This window comes from Megascapheus bottae, chromosome 14 (genome assembly GCF_031878675.1).
Source record: "Megascapheus bottae isolate mThoBot1 chromosome 14, mThoBot2.hap1, whole genome shotgun sequence".
Lineage (NCBI taxonomy): Eukaryota > Metazoa > Chordata > Mammalia > Rodentia > Geomyidae > Megascapheus > Megascapheus bottae.
Genome location: NC_143522.1, coordinates 7,064,660 through 7,079,034, shown reverse-complemented (window position 1 = coordinate 7,079,034; position 14,375 = coordinate 7,064,660). Strand labels below are relative to the sequence as shown.

The 14,375-nt window shown below is 44.1% G+C and overlaps 1 protein-coding gene across 1 annotated transcript in view; it reads right to left on the bottom strand.

Annotated features, from left to right (window-relative positions):
• Nucleotides 1-13,858, bottom strand: part of Plekhh1 (pleckstrin homology, MyTH4 and FERM domain containing H1) — a 42,479-nt gene extending 28,621 nt beyond the window's left edge. The window contains exons 1-4 of the mRNA XM_090344334.1: nt 13,722-13,858; nt 7,299-7,361; nt 3,811-3,960; nt 1,530-1,613 (exon numbers count right to left, since the gene is read on the bottom strand). Coding sequence (XP_090200460.1) covers nt 1,530-1,613; nt 3,811-3,960; nt 7,299-7,361; nt 13,722-13,847 — 423 coding nt within the window. The 5' untranslated portion in view covers nt 13,848-13,858. The remainder of the gene's footprint in view (nt 1-1,529; nt 1,614-3,810; nt 3,961-7,298; nt 7,362-13,721) is intronic.
• Between the last annotated feature and the right edge of the window lie 517 nt (nt 13,859-14,375).

The window sequence follows — 14,375 nt, the reverse complement described above, 5'->3', positions numbered from 1 at the left end:
ATTGTTACGTATTAGTTTAGTTGTGCCCACTTTTGGACTTTATGTAAGCAGAATTACACAAAATATGCTTCTCTAAGTCTGGCTTCTTTCTCTTTACATAATGCCTATGAGACCGGTCTTCATAGCAGCTGTTATGGGTACACTTTTTGTGTGTGTGTGTGTGTGTGTGTGTGTGTGTGTGTGTGTGTGTGTGTGTGAATATACATGCACTGGTACTGGGGCTTGAACTTGGGACCTGGGCACTGTCTCTGAGCATTTGTGCTCCAGGTTAGTAATCTACCACTTGATCCACAGTTCCACTTCTGGCTTTTCAGTAGTAACTGCAGATAAGAGTCAGGGACTTTCCTTCCCTGGCTGGCTTTGAACCATGATCCTCAGGTCTCAGCCTGCTGAGTAGCTAGGATTACAGGCATAAGTCATTGACGACCAGCTAATCTAGCATATTTTTACTGAGCATCATTTAGCAAGGGCCCAATGGAGCTGTGGGAAAATGGAGGTAAATCGTTAGTTCTATCCCTAAGAACTCGAAGTCTATCCAGTGACGGGAAATAGTATTTAAAGAAGGGGTGGGGAGGCAAAACGAGCCATTGTCTTCCTGCAGCCTGTAGGAAGGAACAGGGGCTACCTGGAGCTGAAATGGGGGACAAAATGATGAGTCAGCATTGGGTAGACAGTTTCTTTTTCGATGATAAGACTCTATGAAAAATATCTATATAGACATGTAAGTCTATGATAGGATATATATTCTATAGGCATATATTGATATATAGATAATACGTATCTATGACATACAAAGACTCAGCTTAACTGTAATTATGTTCTTAAATTTTTTTGCCAGTGAGTGCATATAGATTTTTTTCTTGAATACTTGTTTGTAGAACATTTCATCTGAAATACGATGTAAAAACTCAGTGTTAATAAAAACTTTTAATAAAAAAAAACCCGAAGCTATGAAAATAGTTTAATAGTTGTCTAACACTGTGTGTGCATTTAGCACCACTGACGGAACTGTACACTTAAAGTTTGGAAGCCAGGTCCAAAACCAGCCTGTGAGACTCTTATCTCCAATTAGAAAACTGGAAGTGGCTCTATGGCTCAAGTGGCAGAGTGATAGCCTTGAGCTGAAGAGCTCAAGAACAGTGCCCAGTCCACCCAGGCCAGAATTCAAGCCCGACAACCACCACCAACAACCAAAGTTTATAGACTGGACATTTTGGCTCATGATTGAAATCTTAACTACTCAGAAAGCTAAAATTTGAGGACTGCAGTTCAAAGCCAGCCAAAATAGGAAAAATAACAATAGTTGCAATGGTAGATTTTTATGTATATTTTACTCAAATCCAGCGCCAAATTTAGTCTGGAACTCAAGGAAACTGATCAAGACAAAAAGAATAAGAAAGTAAATCCAGTGAAGAACAAAACAGTAACATAACAAAGGAAGGCCCCAGTACAGATGAGGGCAAGAACAGGGGCCACCCAACAACACCCCCCTTCCCTGCACAGGACCCGCAGGCTGAGCCTGGACTCACCTCTGCTAACTTCAGTGTCACCCACTCCTTGATCTTTGCAGCTTTCTCTTGAACAATTTTTGCTTCCTCAGCCCTCATCTGCTTCTGCAAGAAGAGAAGGCTTTGGTTAATTACAGCAGTCCCTAAAAGGGTGAGTAATTAGAGGTGCAAAGCCAGGACAAGAAGCATCAAATGACTGGATGGGGGTGGCCCAGTGTGGGGAAACATTCTAGTATGAATTAAATAGTACTTTCTAAAATATTGCTGCAGGTGAAATAGAGGCACACATCTACGATCCTAGCACTCAGGAGACCAAAGCAGGAGGAGCTGAGTTCAAGAAAAGCCTGAGCTACACAAGCCCGATTCTGTGTCAAAAGCATCACAACAAAACAAAAAACTGGGGCATGATTCAAGTGGTAAGGCACTTGTCTAGTAAGCACAACGCCTTGAGAGGTCAAACCCCAGAGACACTCTCTACCTCACCCCCCAAAATCCAACTAGAGAAGAATGCACAAGGCAAACCACACACATGCAAAGGGATATTTCGTTTTCTTTTTCTTTTTTTCCAGTCCTGGAGCTTGAACTCAGGACCTGGGCCCTGTCCCTGAGCTTTTCTTGCTGAAGGCTAGCACTCTACCAGTTGAGCCACAGCGCCACTTCTGGCTTTCACTATTCACATAGTACTGAGGAATTAAACCCAGGGCTTCATGTATGCTAGGCAGGCACTCTACTACTAAGCCACACTTCTAGCCAAAGGGGTATTTCAATATCAATTTGAAATATCCATAGGTAAAGGATATAAGCAATCAACAGGAAAAGATACTCAAGAAAAGCTGAACCACCTCAACCATAATTTTAAACATACAGATATAAACAAGATACCATTTTCCTCTAACAGCCTAATACAACTTTAAGGTTTGATACTACCCTAAATTATCAAGACTGTTGGGAGTGAGTCCCCACATACAAAATGCACAAAGCCTTTGAGGGAATAGACAGGGGAATCTGCCAACATTTTTCAATGTGTACCCTTGAATGAATAAAGTTGCTGCTCAGCAATCCTATGCTGCAATATTACCTGAGAAACATACAATAGACAACTCTAAACTGGAAAGAGCCTATGGCTCTGCCAAAATGGCGTTAGTTAAAAACATGACACGACTAGAGAAATCAAACTAAAATGCTGTGCTTTGATGTTCAGCAAATATTAGCAGTGAGGGGTGGAAATGAAGCCTAGGAGACAGTGGGAAAATCTTTGTCCTTTTAGACTCTCTTGGCTTATTTTTAGTATAAGCAGGTACCACAGTTACAGTTAAAAAAAAAAGCCAAAGGCTAAATTGGCATATATTTAACAAAAAAAATATTAAAACAAGGGCTGGAATGTAGCTCAGTGGTACAGCAATTGCCTAGCATGCAATCCCATCCTAGTGGCCTGGGCTAAAATGAAATAGGGGCTTCAATCCTACCCATGATGCTTATTTGCTGTGAGACATCAGTGGAGAAAGCTAACTCCTCTGGGTGCGTCTATAATGAGAGACGAGGCATCCTCTTTGCTGAGCTACTCTGAAGAAGAAATGAAAGTGAACAGTGTATGCCTAAGGCATAGGCATCAAGCCAGCTCTACAACAGCAGCAAGACTCTCAGGCTGGGGATGTTCCAGAAGTTCTTTCTCTGCAAGTTACAGTGCTTGGCAGTGGCTTTTCCTAGGTTCTGATACACTCAGGAAGGCAAGTCTCAATGACCAGGAGGGGGCAATATTCATCTCTGTTCAGGTTCATTGAGAAAGTTTGGCCAACCAGCTGACCAAGGCAGACCTTCCAGGCTTGCTGTTCTGGTCACACCATAGTCAAGTATCAAACAGCACAGGCTGGCAGGTCACAAGGCCAGCACAGAGAAAGTTCTCCGTGCAAAGCACCAATCACATACCTAATATTATACCCAAATGATCTATTAAGTCTCCCCCTGGAAATCAATAAAGCTTTTATAACCTCCATTGTACAGATGGGTAAAATAAGCAGCCACTGAAACAAATGTGCCCGGTCAGAAAGGAGATAAAGGTAGGATTCAGACCCAGATCAGCCTTCCTCCAAGGTCCCTTAGCCCTATAGCCCTTGTCTGGCTTCTAGTGAACAGATGTGAGGGAAAAAGGCCTCCATTAATCAAGACCCCATATGAAAGAAGGCTCCGGTGGCAGTGAGTTCCGCATCATTTCAGGGCTCAGGCAGGAGGCTTGAATAGCTGGGATGAACTGGTGCAGATGCTGAAAGGGGACTGATGCTCAGCAGTACACATCAAGCCCTACCTGTTTCTCCAGTTGTGCCTCCAGCTGGCGGATGAGCTCATCTTTGCCTTGCGTGGCTTTCAGCAGTTCTTGGTACTTGCAGTGCAGGCTACCTGTGGAGTCCACATTCTTTAGATTGGACAGTTTCACTTTTTCTTCCATCACACCCACCTGAAAAGTATGGAGAGGTCTCTCATCACTTACAAGGTATGTGCAGTAATACACAGAGGCTCCAGAGGCTCCATACTGTGACTTCTAGGCAGAGCCCTAACCGAGGGCAATCTGGGCCAATTAATCAAGTAAGCATTTATCTAGGCAAATGAAGGAATTAAAACAACAAAAAAAAACTCCTTGTGGATATTTTGGGCTGGAGGCAGAGCTCCAGTGCACCTGGCCTAGGAAGCATGAGACTCAGTTCAAACCTCAGTATCATCAAATAGTATTATGATAAGCTAACTATTAATCATTACTTTGTTAATACTAATGTGAGAAAAATCCATCTTTTCTGTCAAAGTGGATTGCTTAAAATTTCCTGCATTGGGGGCTGGGAATGTGGCTCAGTGATAGAGCGTTTGCCTAGCATGCATGAAGCCCTGGGTTCAATTTCTCCGTACTGTACCACATAAACAAAGCTGGAAGTGGTGTTGTAATTCAAGTGGTAGAGTGCTAGCCTTGAGCAAAAGCAGCTCAGGGACAGTGCCCAGGGCCTGAGTTCAAGCCCCCGGACTGGCACAAAAAGTTCCTGCTTTGGCCTGCTGGTTTAGCTCTTGTTGATTATTCCAAGGCAATATCAGCAAGTAAAGAAAAGGAAGGAGGAAATGCTTTAAGATAAGGAAGAATTTTTGAAATGTAAGGTTTTGTCTTAACTGGTTGTTCCAAAGGGAAAGAGGAATTAAGACACACCTGAGATTGTTCAACAAAGCAGAAGAGGGTGTGAGTATATTCTGAAGAGGAATTAAGACACACCCTAGATTGTTCAAGTAGTACAGGGTGTGAGTTTGTTTAGAGATTGCTTAAGCACAGTTACTCTTATCTGTGTCTTTTAATGGGCACTTTATAATTATTTTAAAACTATTGGATACATCCCATTTTCTTCAAACTAGCCAATCATGAGCCATTGTGAACTTGAGCTCGGCCAATCTGAACAGAAGGGCTGCTGCACAAAGGATAAATAGGTAACAGCTTAACTGCTGAGTGTGCTTGCCTGCCAGAATTTTGGCCAATGGCACGCCCTTTTCCTTGCTGAGTTCCTTCCAAGATGGCTTCCTCATTCCTATGTGATACTCCAGCATCCTAAGTCATTTTTAGCATAAATATCATTATCAAGCCATGGGACTTGAACTCTGGGCCTGGGCATTGTCCCTCAGCTCTTCAGCTCAAGGTTACTGCCCTCGAGCCACAGTGTTACTTCCGGTTTTCTGGTGGTTAATTGGAGATAAAGAGTCTCACAGACTTTAGTGCCCGGGCTGGCTTTGAATCGCAATCCTCAGATCTCAGTGTCCTAAGTAGCTAAGATTACAGGCGTGAGCCACCAGCACCTGGCACCTGTCTCATCAAGCCATTTTTTTTTTTTTTTTTTGCCAGTCTTGGGCTTGAGCTCAGGGCCTGAGCACTGTCGTTGAACTTTCTCAAGGCTAGAGCTGTACCACTTGAGCCTCAGCACCACTTCCGGCATTTTTCTATGCATGTGGTACCGAGGAATCAAACCCGGGTCTTCGTGCATGCTAGGCAAGCACTCTACCACTAAGCCAAACTCCCGGCCCTCATCAAGCCATTTTTAACATTAATATTGTCTGCCATTTGAGCCACAGTGCCACTTCTAATTTTCTGGTTGTAGATAGAGTCACACACTTCCCTGCCCGTGCTGGCTTTAAATCAGTCCTCAGATTGGAATAGCTAAGATTACAGTCATAAGCCAGCAGCGCCCAGTTTAACATTTTTTATTCTATATTTTGTCAGATGTGGGGCTTGAACTCGAGGCCTGGGCACTGTCTCTGAGCTCTTTGGCACAAGGCTAGTGCTCTATCATTTTGAGTCACCGCAACACATCCCTGGTTGTTTATTCTTTTTTATTTTTATTTTGCCAGTTGAACTCAAGGCCTGTGCAGTGTTTCTGAACTTCTTTTGTTCAAGGCTAGCTCTCTACCACTTGAGCACTTCCAGCTTTTCCTGTGTATGTGATACTGAGGAATCAAACTCAGGGTTCATGTATGCTAGGCAAGCACTCTACCACTAATCCTCGTTCCTAGCCCACTTGAGCTCGATAGATTGGGCTGAAATATTTAAAAGCTACTGAAAGGGAGCCTGGAGTTTGGCCTAGTGGTGGAGTGCTTGCCTAGCATACATTAAGACCCAGGTTCGGGGCTGGGATATAGTTCAGTGGCAAAGTGCTTGCCTAACAAGTGCAACGTCCTGGGTTCGATCCCCAGTACCGAAAAAAAAAAAAAAAAGACCCAGGTTCAATTCCTGGGTACCACATAGACAGAAAAAAGCTGGAAGTGGTGCTGTGACTCAAGTGGTGGAGCTCTAGCTTTGAGAAAGCCCAAGGACAATGCTGAAGCCTGAGCTCAAGGCCCAGGACTGGTTTAAAAATAAATAAAATAAAATAAACTAGTGAAAGGAAAAAAAATCCAGCTGGGGCGGTGACTTCACGCCTGCAATCCTAGCTACTCAGCAGGCTGAGATCTGAGAATCTAGGTTCAAAGCCAGCCTGGGCACTAAAAAACATGAGACTCGGGACTGGGAGGGTAGCCTAGTGATAGAGTGCTTGCCTAGCATGCACAAAGCCCTAGGCTCAATTCCTTGGTACCACATACACAGAAAAAGCCAGAAGTGGTGCTGTGGCTCAAGTGGCAGAGCGCTAGCCTTGAGCAAAGTGCCCAAGGGCAGTACCCAAGCCCTGAGTTCAAGGCCCATGACTGGCAAAAAAAAGAAAAGAGAGAGAGAGGGAAGGTGAGACTCTTATCTCCAACTGACTTCTAGAAAACCAAAAGTGGTGGTGTGGCTCAAGGCGTAGTTCAGTATCCTTGAGCAGAAGCGCCCAGGCCCAGAGTCCAAGCCCCAAGACCAACGGAAAAAAAAATCCTGTTGCCATGACAATTAGTAAGGCTAGGTGTCCTACAGGCTCCAACTAAAAGACAGGAGAGTCTTATTCATCATGGATCCATGACTGACTGTGGAAGTGAACTCACTGTTGAATCCTTCAATGGAACTAAATGTTATAAATCACTGGACTGCAGACTTAATTTGGTCCTATAGCATAGCATGGCCTATTTGGACTAATACACCCCATAGCTAAACCAAACCTACCCAGATATGCCTTCTTTGCCACAGAAAGCTCTTTATACCTTATATACTTGTATATCTGTTCAGGCCCTACATACAACAGATGGATTTTCTGGTCTCTGTGAGGAGTTCCTGAGAGTAATAAGTGTATCCCACATATCCATGAGAACACCAGCTCCCCCCTCCACTCCTTGTCAACCTCCCATCCCCAGACTCCCTGTTACCTGGGTCTCCGCATTTTCTGCTCTCTGCTCTGCCTCCAGCAGCCTCTGCTCCAGCTCCTGCATCTGCTCAGCCAGAGAGAGAAGTAAAGATATAGGTACCATGACCCAGCTGCGCCATGGAGCAAAGGGTCAGACAATGCACTAAAGCCAGGATTCCACTGCTCAACCCAAGTGGCTCCAGGGCATCACGGAAAAAGATTCTCATGGTGATTCTCATCTCTCCAAACCTGGGTTTATGAGAAAGTGCAGAGCCATTGCTGCTGTCCCTCATGCTGATGAATTCAAGTCCAGGCCTTCTGTCCTTTCGTAGGATGGCAGGGAAGGGAAGCAGGAGTCACTTGCTTTCTGCCTGAGCAATCTTACCTCCACCTTGCTTTCAGGGTCACTTGCTTCTCTGCACTGAGTCACGGGCAAGCCCATGTCACTGCTCTCCCACATGCCCGCAGGGGCCTTCTTCACTACCAGCCTACCTGTACCCTGTACCGTCCACCCAGAATACCTCCCTAGCACCTTATTTAATTTAAAGAAATAGAAGAAAAGATTGAAGTAGGCTGGGAGTTTGGCCTAGTGGTAGAATGTTTGCCTAGCATGCACGAAGACCTGGGTTTGATTCCTCACTACCACATACACACAAAAATCTGGAAGTGGTGCTGTGGCTCAAGCGGCAGAGTGCTTACCTTGAGCAAAATGTATCTAAGGACGGTGCCCAGGCCCTGAGTTCATGCCCCAGGACTGGCAAAATAAAAAAAAATAAAAAAAAAAAAAGAAGAAGGAGGAGGAGGAGGAGGAGGACAAAAGAAAAAAAAGACTGAGGTATACTTTTTAGTGTCAGGAATCAAAGTGAACCTAAGGTTTTAAGCATGCTACTAAACATCTCTCACCCCTGTATTTAAAAAAAGCCCTGGGCCAGGCACTAATGGCTCATGCCTATAATCCAGCTATGTAGGAGGCTGAGATCTGAAAATCATGGTTCAGAGCTAGTCCAGGCAGGAAAGTCCATGAGACTCTTATCTCCAATTATCCACCAGAAAACTGGAAGCCAAGCTGTGGTTTTGAACCCCATTTCTCAGATCTAAGTCTGTTGAATAGCTAGGATTACAGGTGTGAGCAACCAGTGCCAGAATCAAATAGGTTTTTCTTAATTCCAGCATCTGCTTTTCTCACTTGAGTAGACCTTTCTTTCTTCTTGCATAAAGAGCTGTTCATGGAGCTCTGAGAGCTGGCACTACAGGTGGCCTACCCATGTGTTCTGTTCCTCCTCTCAGAAAGTTCCCTAGGATCATGTCCTTAGCTGTCCTGTAAGTGCGTGGGTCTGGAGTAACATGCCAGCCAAGGAGGTGTCACGTTTAGGCGGCTGACAATCCACTTTCACCCCGATGAAAGTTGACACTCATAAACTATCAGCTACCTGATGAAATGCCCTTGGCATCAATCTGATATTCCACCTCCTTGTGAGTGGCTCCTTGCTACAGGCAGAGAAGCTGTGAAATATCAGCCCCATATCAGCAAGAGCACAGGGCAATCTCCAGCACCCTAGTACAATCCTGCTGGGTCAAGCAGCAGGTGGAGCTAAGAACTACATCATCCTGGGTTTCAAATGTTCCTTTGGGAAGAAGAGTCAAGCCCCACACAGGAATCCACACCTGTAATCCCAGCAATCAAAGTAGAGGATCACGAGTTTGGCCTGAGCTACAAAGCAAGAAGCTGTCTCAAAAGCCCTAAGGGCTGGCGAGGTAGCTCAGTAGCAGAACACATGCGTAGAATGTGCAAGGCCTGTGTTCCATCCTCAGCCCCATTAAAAAAGTGGAGAGGAGGCTGGGGTAGGGGAGTTAACATTCTTACCTCTCTCTGCTTGGCACTCATTGGACAGAAGGATATAGGAAAGAGCCGAGGCTCTGAAGCCTGGCTGATTCCTCTGCAGTGTGACTCTGCACAAATTCCTGAACCTCTTCCATTAGAGAAATAATAGCCCTCACCTCCTAGGGTTGTTAAGGTTACACAAGATGCCCATATAGCACACATGCACATGACCTAGAACAGCAGTGTACCTAAAAGTTGTTCACTGGTGTTTCCTGATATGAAAGTTGCACTCAGGACAAGAGAAACCAGTTTACCAAGACAGTATGACATTCACTTGTCCCAGCATCATTAGCAACAAAGCCTCCTTTCACCTTCTCTTCAGTTTCCTGGTTTACATCATCCCACTTAGAACTCACCTACATACAGAAAGAATGGCTTTAAGCCAGAGACTGCCAACTTTGAGCCTAACGTGTTGTCTTATAAGACCTTACTGTATGTCAGCTTTTTTTTTTATTTTTTTATTGTAATTAGTAAAAGGGTTACATGATATTTGCCAGATAGAAGGTGCATTAATTCACATACATTGATACCCTTTCACATGTCTTGGTACCCATTTCCCTCCCCCCCCCCCCCCCCCCCGTATGTCAGCTTTTAAGGAATACTCACACAGTGAAAATTTCCTAACAAAGGCAGAGATCAAGAAGTTATCTCAGGCTGGGTGCTGGTGGCTCACACCTGTGATCCTAGCTACTCAGGAGGCTGAGATCTGAGGATCACAGTTTAAAGCCAGCTCTCTTGCCTAAGTTTCACATGAGCGAAATGTGCTGGATTCTACATGGTTCTAATGCTGTTGTAATAAAAGATAATGTTTTTTTTTTTCTTCTTCTTCTTCTTCTTCTTCTTCTGTTTTTTTCAGTGGAGGTCCTAAATTCTCAACTCAGGACCTTGTGTTTGCTAGGTTGGTTTGATCTACCAGTCGAACATACCCAGCCCCTTGAAGACAAGGTTTTTAAATGTGCTCTAGCAGAAGAACTTTGGTTCACTTGAAATCATAGACTCATTTATAAATTTCAAAATACACAATTGTGGAGCTGGAGTAAGAAACAATGGATACTTCTAAACAACAGGAAATGCTGTTTTTATAGTTTTTTCTTTTAATTACACACGGGCTGGGGTGGGGAGGAGGAGTGTACTTCAGTGGGACAGAACTTGCTAGCATGTGCAAAGCCTGAGGCTCAAGTCCACACACTGAAAAAAGTCACATAAACTTAAATGTACTGTATGTGTATTTCTGACATTTTCTTGTTAAAGATTGGTTTTCAGACAGTCTCACTACATACTTAAAAAAAAAAACCCTTAAATTCTTATTATTCTAGACTTACGACAGCTGGCTGTTCCCCATGATGTGTTCTCTTTTTCTTGCTCATAAAGCGAATACCCACAGCACATCACACAATTGTTTGGAATAAAGACATTTCCCAACTTCCTTTGAAGCCGCATATAACATGTGACAGAGATCAGGCTGGTGAGAACTACACAGAAGGAATACATGCTACTTCTGGATATGGACTTCAAGGAGAAAAATGGGAAAGTGGCTATCAGGGTGAACCATCTTCAGATACCGAGTACATCACCCTAGAGCTAGACTGTGGAGATAGGGAAAGTTATCACATAAAGAAATAAACCTCCATCTGGTAGAGCCATTATGCTGGCAGTAGCTGGGAGCCCGAAGCGTGGGACATCACACATGCCTGGCCCTTGTGTATTTTGTATTTAGGGTGAGCCCTTTCATAGCCCTGCCTTCACAAGCAGATGCAGTTTCAGTTCAGATCTCCAATCAGCCAAATGTTATCTCTGACTTCACAACTGTAAAAACTCAAACTTTGTACCTTGTTTCATTAAAGGAAGGTGGAACACAGCTCTCTCTCCCTCAGCTTTGGGTGTTGAGTATTATTCTCATGTTTTCCTTTTCATTTTGGCCCTGAGAAATCCTCTTTTTCTTTTTTTTCTTCAATGCTCATCTTTTCCCTTAGAAGGATATTTTATATACTTAAGTCAGGTTATTTTGTCCATTTTACTAGAAAAAGAAGTTTTCCCTTCATGGACGTTGCAGCTCACTTAAGGAAATGGATTCCCCCCTATATTTTCCTTCTTTCACACCACTCCCCCAATATCACAGCTTACAGCATTGTGTTCAAACTTTATAGTGTGTGAAATCAGTGTTATTATTATCAGCAGCACCCTGGAGATGTGAATGAAGACTGGAGTGGCCCAGAAACATACACACATTTGAACAAGCAGCACGCTGAGGGATTCTGAACACACTTTGACAACAGCTGCGCTTCCCCTTGTCACTGGCAGTACCAGGTGCATAGCCACGAGAACCTGGCACTGTCCAAATTAAGAGAACAATGCCAACTGACCCAGGGGTGAGGAGCTGTAGTCTAGGCTAATCCACAGGCTTGCCCTAGTTATAGAAACGGCCACTGACCTGCCTTTCTGATTTTAAGGTTGTACAACTGTCAATAACACAGACTCTACCTTTACTACTGAACACATGAATTGGAAAGGAGCTTTCCTTTGTACTGTAAGAGAAAAATTAACTGGGAAAAATAATAATATAATCAAAATGATAGCAAGGTGGAGGTGAGAATACACTTATACAACTCAATATAAGAAAATTGAGCCAGATGCCCACCTGTAATCCTAGCTACTCAGGAGACTGAAATCTGAGGATGGTAGTTCAAAGCCAGCGCAAGCAGCAAGGTCCCCATGGGACTCTTGTCTACAATGAACCAGATTTATTATATTCATCAATTGCTTTGTTGAATGATAGCTCTTTTGTACAACTACTTAGATAATTTTTTGAAAAAAAAAAACAAAAACTGCCAGAACGATTGAGTTACTCAAGATAAATACATGGGCTGGGAGTTTGGCCTAGTGGTTAAAGTGCTTGCCTAGCATGCACGAAGACCTGGGTTCAATTCCTTGGTACCACATACATAGAAAAAAGCCAGAAGTGGTGATGAGGCTCAAGTGGTAGAGCTCTAGCCTTGAGAAAGTCTAAGTGCTCAGGCCCTGAGCTCAATCCCAGGACTAGCAAAAAAAAAAAAAAAAAAAAAAGATAAATACATACATACACACATACACACACACACACACACACACGTCTCTACTCTCTAGATAGGTTATGCTCTAAAATGTCTAAGAGTCAACTATTTAAATCTATCTTCTCATTGAAACGTGACAAAAGGTGATCATGCTTCCAGACATACCCACCCAAACCTGCAATGATAACAGTTGCCACTTGAGATCTATTTTGAATCAGGACCTTTACACATGTGACCAGATAGAATTCTCAAAATAACTGGAAGAGATATACATTTGTGGCCCCGCCTCAGGAGGTGAGGGGAATTCCCCAAGGTCACATAACTAAGAAGCTGCAGCACCAGGCAGGTCTGGCTCCAAAGCCTGTGTGTTTCCCCAGCAAACCAGGCACTTTCTGTAGCTCATATGCTGAATAAAGGATGAGCAGAGGTATAGAGATTTCCAGTCTTCTTTGCGCCCCGATGGGGGTGTTCAGGAACTGAAGCACACTGGAGTCATAAGAGACTTAAGAGGTAGAACAGGTGCTGGAGACATAGCTCAAGTGGCAAGCCTAGGTCCTAAGGTCAAATTCCAGTACTGCCCTTTCTCAAAAACAAAATCAAACAAACAAACAACAACAACGAAAACAGAAAGGAGCTGGGCTCACACCTGTAATCCTAACTATTCAGAAGGCTAAAACCTGAGGATCGCGGTTCAAAGCCAGCCTGGGCTATAAAGACTGTGAGACTCTTACCACTAGAAAAAACTGGAAGTAATGCTGTGACTCTAGGGGTAGAGCAACAGCCTTGAGGGGAAGAGCTCAGGGTCAGCATCCAGGCCCAGAGTTCAAGCCCCACGACCGACAAAGAAAAAACGAACAAAAAAACAAAAGAGAGACAGAGAGAGGAGGTAACAGAGAGAGAACTTGGAGTTAACAGGGAGAGAACTTCTGGGTAGGGTAGCCCATGGCTGTAATGTCAGATCCTTGGAAGACTGAGGCAGGAGGATTTGTAGTTTAAGGCCAAATTAATGAGGCTCTATCTCAAAAGCAAAACAGGTAAGCCAGGTGCTGGTGACTCATGTCTGTAATCTAGCTACTCAGAAGGCTGAGGTCTGAGTATCACAGTTTGAAGCCACATCAGGCAAATTGTTAGCTCCAATTAACCACCAAAAAGCCAGAAGTAGGGCTATGGCTCAAGTGGTAGAGCCCTGGCCTAAGTTTAAGCCCCAGGAATGCCAATGAAACAGAATAAAACAAAGTGTTGGGGGTATAGTTCAAGTGATAGCATTTGCCTTACAAGTAAGTGCAAGGCCCAGAGTTCAGTCCTAGTCCCCCCCCCCAAAAAAAAGTAACGTAGAACCAAGATTCATTCTGGTTAGTAAGTTGTTCAGAATCTGATCTAAGAGCAAGTAATCTACCCCGTGTTTCATTCCACATGAAAATATGGTAAATCATCTCAATGAAACTTTACTTTCCCTAGCCCTCTCTCACTGACGAGCCTGATGCTAACATCTGCCAAGCTCTGTACCACTCACCTTGTCTGCCAGCAGCTCCCTAATCTTGCTGGCCTGTAAGCGGAACCGGAAGAGTTGTGTTTCCAGGGTCAGGCAGCGTTTCTGCCAGTCTACACTGGCCGGGGGCTCCACCTTGACTTCTGCCATGATGGAATCAACTTCTGGCTATTGCAGAAAGCTCTAAAAATCAGCATACAGACAGAGGAATTATTTGGAGAAAACAGGAAGCAGAGGAGACCAAAGAAAGACTCAGAAAGCAGTTGGGGAAAGGAGGAAGTCACTGTTCTCCCCAGGGGGTCTTCCACCTGGCTCAGCCCAGTGAGCTCCATTCCTTCAGTAAGTAACCCAGCAAGCTCAGGAAGTTGGTCTCCTTGGCAGATTTGAGAAGTATGGTTCATGCCTGTAATCTAGCCACTCAGGAGGCTGAGATCTGAGGATCAAGGTACAAAGCCAGCCCAGGAATTAACCACCTGAAAGGCAGCAGTGGAGTTACGCCTCAAATGGTACAGCAGTAGCCTTGAGCAAAAAGCTAAGCAAGAGCACCAGGTCCTGAGTTTAAGCCTCAGTACTAGAATAACAACAACAACAAGTACAACTTGTTTTTCATTCAATTATCCTCTCAACAACAATTTATATGACACTGTGTAGACACTGGAGATGAAAATGTAGAGAGGT